Source organism: Brassica oleracea, chromosome C7, assembly GCF_000695525.1.
Source record: "Brassica oleracea var. oleracea cultivar TO1000 chromosome C7, BOL, whole genome shotgun sequence".
In the NCBI taxonomy this organism is placed as follows: domain Eukaryota; kingdom Viridiplantae; phylum Streptophyta; class Magnoliopsida; order Brassicales; family Brassicaceae; genus Brassica; species Brassica oleracea.
In genome coordinates this window covers 1,298,815-1,305,610 of record NC_027754.1, presented here as the reverse complement: position 1 = coordinate 1,305,610, position 6,796 = coordinate 1,298,815, and the positions used below count along the sequence as shown (strand labels likewise).

The following is a 6,796-nucleotide window of genomic DNA, read 5'->3' as shown; positions in this document are numbered from 1 at the left end:
TAATATAATTAAAATTTAAATGTTAAAAATCCAAAACATTAATATTAAATACTGATTAAAAACAAAACCTAATAATTAATTAAATAAAAGCTAATTTAGTGATAAAAAAATCTATTTCACATAAGAGTCTTGAGATGATTCATCTTCAAAGGCTTCATCTATTTAAATCATAAAAATATATATTCCGTATGAGAGTCTTAGAAATATTTTGTTTTACATTTTAATTATAAAGATATATGACATGAGGATTGATATCAATATTCTTATACATTTTTATGTATATTTAAAATATTTTGGTTTTACATTTTAATTTTAGAAGATAAATATGATTAATATAGAAACTATCCATAAGAAAAATAGAAGTCATCTACACACACACATATATATATATATATATAAAATATAAAAATGACTAAGCTCATGAGTTAGCTCATGTTCATTAAAGATCGTTCATATAACTCGTGATCTAATTTAAATACGATCATTAAGCTCATTTACTAAATGAGCCTAAAAAAGAGAGCTCATGCTCATGAAAAATCGAGCTGAGCTGAGTCAGCTTTTGAGCTTTAACTTATTTTGACACCCCTAAATATTGGGCAAGTAAATCGTAATGGGCCGGTTAAGTGACGAGAATGCTTTTTAATTATTACTAAAACTATATTGCGTTGAAGGCCAATGGCATAGGATTGTAATTATTGAGGAAAACTCATGGTTAAGATTTATTTTTACTTCAGTTTTAATAGTTTAGATAAAAAAAATTTGTATATATCTATATGTTTTGTTACTATTAGAACCATACCGCTGTCCCGAATTTACCGTATCTCCTGTTTTTACTAAGACAATTATGCCTTTTAAGTCTTCAATTATCTCTTTAGTCTACTCCAAAAATTAAGTAATTTTCTCAGTTTAAGTAAGAGCTGATACCACCACTATTTCCCCCATGTGAACACTTACAAAACAACAATACCAATGAGAAAAGGAATGAAAAATGAAAGGTCCAACCAGCTATCTTTTATGTAGTTTGGCTCTTTGGATCTATCCTGATCAAAAAGCAGCCATTGGTTGGATTATATGTTCGCCAGAACTAAAAAAGAATGCCTATAGGATCAGTATTAGTGGAACCAATTTCTAGTATACTGGAGATGGAAGTGTTAGCTTTACAAGAAGCTGTATTACAAGTTCAGAAGCTTGGATATAGATCATATTCTCAGGCGACTCACAGCAACTATATTCCATGTATAGGGGGGATTCATTAATTTTCATCATGAATATAGAATAACAGCACAAAGCAAAGTTACAAATATCTAAAAGCATCTACCATTTAGAGTAACAAGAAGACCACCAGATAAAGCTGTAGATGATTTTAGCTTTTCATTAAAAAACGACGTTTCAATTAGTTTCAAACAATTGAAATAAACCAAAAAAAATTACCATCAACAATGAGTTGGTTCTAAACTGGGTTGACAATCAGATTGCTTTTTCTTTAGTAGTTGTATCGTAGTGTAACAGGTTTATGGTAGTAGATTATGTGGAAACGCTTATAAAAATTGTTTTAGTTATATATGATACAAAATACACTTTAACCATACGGAGATAAGTTCAAAGTTAAATGTGATTGAACCGGAGAAATCAAAGAAATAGTAATCTATTAGGAAGCTGGTGCAAGCTGGCCAATCTGTGTGATGATAAAGTACGAACACGTCGTGTTTGCTGGATCACTATATCAAATCTACTTAATCTTTCCGGTGATGCACCAACAGTAGAATGAGAGTGAAGCTTACGGGACGAGAATGGAAATGAGGGCTCATGAACATTGGCGGGCCGGAACGTTACATGTATAGCTGTTAATTGGGCTGTTCACGTCCATTTCTCTATATTTAGTCATACATTTCTTATTTGTGGACAAATAATGATTATGTCCATTAAATTTGAAACATCAAGTCCATTTCTCAATGTTTAGATAAACACATACGTTATTGAGAATATCACACACACAAAAAAGCTAATTGAAATTAGTAAGTGGTAATGGATATTCCAAATCAGATTGACATCATATCTTGAATATTTTTTAATATATCATCTATTCAAAAAGTGTGAAAGATGAACCATTTGAAAGATACTCACTAGGAAGTACAGTAGTTTATAGTGTTTAATTAATTGAATTTGCAGGCATTTAGTTAACTAGGGGAGGTACCAAGTCGTAACCACGAATATAGAAGTGTCATAAATAAATAAAAGAATAAGAAAATAAACTTAGTTAAAAAAAAGAATTAGAAAAGAAATTTTCAAATGAAAATCTATTATTATAAAATAGAGTTTATTCTCTTTTCCTTGAGCCACGTCGTCTGCCACGTAGATAAGTCGAGCTCTCTCAGGCCGACACGTGTCAAGGAAAGCAAAAGACGTCGTTTCATTTAAACCCGTTTGATGGGCTTTGATATATTTTTGCGGCCCGATAAGATGTAATAGTGAGTAATGCTAATTCTAATGAAACGCGGAGATGTATATCGTCTCTCCCATTTGATCATGTATATCTTCTCTCCCATTCGATCGACGGCGGTGACGCCTTAGCTTCTCCATGCTATCTGAAACGGTCCGATTAATTGAGCTTCTCCACGCTATGCATCTCTCTTTTTAACTCCATAGACGCACATCAAGCCAGAGTCTCATTCAATGTGACGCTATGTATCCCTCTTCTCCTCGACACAAATGGTTTCTTCTTCTCTTCTTCTTCATCCAAATCTATCTGTAGTGGTTTGGGAATATTTGTTCTTAGACCTGTTTTGATATCCTTAAGATTGAATTTTTGTACTGGCCAAGTACTTGGTGGTGCAGGATCGTTCTCCACTGAAGTTCAGAGCGACGAATATGGTTTGATGTCGTACTCTTCTGGGACACACCAGAAAGCTGAGTGAGAAGTTGCATCTTATTGGTTACATATATTCTGCAAATTATATCTTTTTATTCCTCCAGGTATGCATCTTTATGAAGTTTTGTAGATTGTGGTAAGTGTTTAGTGTAACAATCTTTAAAGCTTCATTCTTGGAAAGTCTGAATTGTGTTTAGACCTTCAAAAGTGTGGACTTTATTGTGTCCTTTAGGCTTTAGATAGTGTGGATACTTGCTATGAGAACGATGATGGATCTTCGACCATCCATCATGGTCTTGATGATTTTTATATGATTCTTGCGACGGATTTGTTTTTATTGATCAACCACAATCTCCCAAATCAATGAGCAGGGCAGAGAAGGACAATGTTTATACAAACACAATCCACTCTGAATCCTTCTTCTCTCATGTTTTATCCTGGAAAGCCAGTCATGGAAGGTTAGAAGTGCTGATTTCCCTAACTTTCGTTCAGTTCTAGGTTCTCCATTAGCCAATTCCATTTATTCCAATGATGGTATTTTGTTATCCTTACATGTCTTCTGTTTGTTCTATCTGATCGAAAGACTTTGTCTTTCAATGTAATTTGACTCTTTCTTTGATTTGCAGGTGTGGTTCGAGTTTTCTTTGGGTCTGATTTCGTCACTGTGACAAAGTCTGATGATGTGTCATGGGATATACTCAAGCCTGAAATATTTGCAGCGGTCATGGATTTCTACTCTTCTGGCCAGCCTTTGTTTCTGGACTCACAAGCTGCTGCTGCCAAGGACACTGCCATCAACGAGGTAAAATCCTCTCCATTTATTGAATTACAATTGAGAGTTATAGTTTGATGTGTGTAAGTTGCATAGACATGATGTGTAGCTGATTATGGAATACATGCAAGTTGCTTTTGTGAGCTGATGAGATATGAGTTAGTATCTTGAAAGTAGCTTAGTCTGTAAACTTTGCTGAGAGAGCTTTGTTGTAGTTTTGTAACTTAGGATGCCTCTGAGACGGTAGCAATGGTCAAGGAACTCTTAGAAACGTGCATCAGACCAGCAGTCCAAGATGATGTTGGGGACATTGAGTATTGTGGGTTTGATCCGTAAGTTTACTTCTTCAATGGTCTCTCTCTCTCTCTGATTCTTTTTATCTATTTAAGTGAAATCCTTTTGGTGGGGCTTTGATCAGTGAAAGCGGAATAGTGAAGCTGAGGTTGCAAGGGGCTTATAGCGGTTGTCCAAGCTCATCTGTTACTTTGAAATCTGGAATAGAAAGCATGCTGATGCATTACGTCTAAGATGTTCACAATCAATAAGGTATTGGCAATGTGAACTCGATCATTCGCCCATGTTGATTGGAAGGATGAGTCTTTCCTTGATTTATGTTAAGTGCTTCGAGTTTGTTTCTAATTTTTTTTTTCTTCCTCACATTCATGTGTTTTTTTTTCTTTTTGATGTTTCGTGCAGGATTCGACTTCATGATCGATGAACTCATGGAACCCAAAACGAATGGGGATGGTGCAGCCAAAAGGTGGTTCAAGGGTAGCGCATGATTTAAGTATTTACTTAATAATGAAAGATGATTATGATCCCATCTGCGTTCTTCTTTTTGTGTACATCTTAAGTCTCAATATAGTTTTATTTTACTTACTTTAATAATAAATGTATAACAAACATTGAGAATGTAAACTAATTGCATTAATGAAAAAACAAATAGTGAAGATTGACATTATTTTTCAGTTTTGAGTAAATTAATATTTTTATACGTATATTAAAATTTAAAATGTTTTCGTATTGTTTTCAATTTTAAAAGAGTATTTTATTCAAACACTTTAAATATAATATCTTATTACATTAAGAATTTGAGATAAGTTTATTTTCCCTTAATGTTATTTTGTTAACCATTTGTAATATCTCTTTCAAAAGTTATTTTAACATTTGAGCCATATATATTACCAATACATAAAATGCTCGATAAATATTTATTATAGCTAACAACACATTAAATATTTGTAGTTTTCTATTATTTTTTCCGGTTTAGCCTTAATTTTGGTGATAAAAAAAGAAACAATTGCGGAATTCATTGTTTTTCAAATTTTTGTTGATGTGAATTTGAAGAAACATAAAAAAAAATAACATAAATATTTTTTTACAAATATAATAATACATAACTATATAACCTGACGTGTTATTTATAAATATTAAACAGTATCAATAAATATCATATTTTAATGTTCCTACCTTATTTTTTTAAGATAATAAATTGGATTTTATTTTTCAAATTATAAATTAAAGAAGAAAAATATTAAAATTATATTAAAGTCAAGAAAATAAAATATTGTGTACAAAGTAAAATACTTATATTTTTTTATGAATTGTTTTAATAAAGTAACAGATATATATATTCTAAAAAGGAACAAATAGTAAAATTTGTAGTAAAGTAGGAAAAATTACAATAAAAAATAAACTAATTTTTTTTTAAATTTAAAATATATATGTATTGTTTCGTTCATTTGTTTACCCGCCCGTAGGACGGGTCCGATCCTGGTTATAAATAAATAAAAGTTCATGATCCGTTGTAGGCCTGAGATTATTAACCGGGATCCGGATCCGATCCGAGATCCGCTCCGAAATAAGATATCCGGGGTGCCCGGATCCGAATTCAGATAGTAAAATTTTGGATCCGTCAAAACCGAATCCGGATGCGAATATCTTAAATAAAGCACACACAAACCTCATATATTAAATAAACACGTTCTTGGCTTCCGAATATACATAAAAAAACTTTCTTTCTCTCCCGTGTTTAAATAAAGCACACAAACCTCATCTATTAAGACCAGCTTCCACTGCAGTAAACAAAACCCTAGTTTGTTTTTAATATTTAAAGTTGAAGACCTTTTAGAGGGCCATATCAGCTTGTAATGCAGCCAGTTCATCTTCATAAGCGGTCTGTTTCTTCTGAGTTGCAGGACGAGCCGGTTGCTTTCCTTCAGGAAGGTTTTGAACAGGTCTTACCGGCTCAAGAAGTTCCTCTTCTAGCTCTGCGCTTTCAAGCTCTTCAAGTTCTGCTTCCAATTCATCCTGTAATTTTCCCCATACAGACAATGTTGAGAAGATCTGATAAAAGTATGTGATCGTGGGAATAAAGGGAAAGTTAACCTCATCGAAATCAGATCCAAATGGAGCAGACAAAGCGTCCTGGATCTGTCGCATGTAATCGGTTTGCTCACTGATTTCATCCATGGTCTTGTCAACATCGTGAATGTTTCTGCAAAACACACATGTGTTTTAAAAAACATGCCCACACTTCAATCATAAACTAGGTATATAAACACATACGTTGCTTTCTGCATAGCTTTCATCGCAGAGGCACCACTCCTCAAAGCATCTAAAGTCTCTGTTGTTGCTTTAGAACCTTCTAACATAATCATCTATTTGCCACAAAAGAAAAACACATTCAAAATATACCTTATAGTAGTAACAAATTTCATAAGTTAAAAAAAGAAGAGGGGTTACTTGATCATGAATACGGAGCTGGTAATTTCCAAGCTGTTCGACTTGTTGCTCATAGACACTCTTCCTTTTCAAACATAGCATAGCCGCTGCAAGATTATAAGAACATTCTTGAATCTTTCTACATAGAGAATATTCTCATAATAATAACCACAAGGAGATTTTAGGGTCTTTATGTTGTGGTCACGAAATCCATGGTTCAACCAGTGTCTCACCAAACCGTCCAAACCGGCCATCTAGGAGGTACCAGCGACCGAGGTTCAGTCCAAGGCGTATATCTCCACAAACAGAAAGACTTTCAACATGAAAATAATTTTATTGGATTCTACACTCAAGAAGTAGTCCATACCAATTGGAATCGAGCCAAAATATTCACGGAGCAAGGAGTTATGAATTTTACAAGTCAGAGGTTT

The 6,796-nt window shown here is 33.4% G+C and overlaps 1 protein-coding gene and 1 pseudogene across 1 annotated transcript in view; one reads left to right on the top strand and one right to left on the bottom strand.

Annotated features, from left to right (window-relative positions):
- Nucleotides 1–1,142: 1,142 nt before the first annotated feature.
- On the top strand, nt 1,143–4,597 carry LOC106302313 (annotated as a pseudogene).
- Nucleotides 4,598–5,768: 1,171 nt separating this feature from the next.
- The window catches only part of LOC106305471 (vacuolar protein sorting-associated protein 32 homolog 1), an 8,920-nt gene continuing 7,892 nt past the window's right edge, over nt 5,769–6,796 (bottom strand). The window contains exons 3-6 of the mRNA XM_013741835.1: nt 6,387–6,472; nt 6,210–6,301; nt 6,030–6,138; nt 5,769–5,951 (exon numbers count right to left, since the gene is read on the bottom strand). Of these exons, the coding sequence (XP_013597289.1) occupies nt 5,769–5,951; nt 6,030–6,138; nt 6,210–6,301; nt 6,387–6,472 (470 nt within the window). The remainder of the gene's footprint in view (nt 5,952–6,029; nt 6,139–6,209; nt 6,302–6,386; nt 6,473–6,796) is intronic.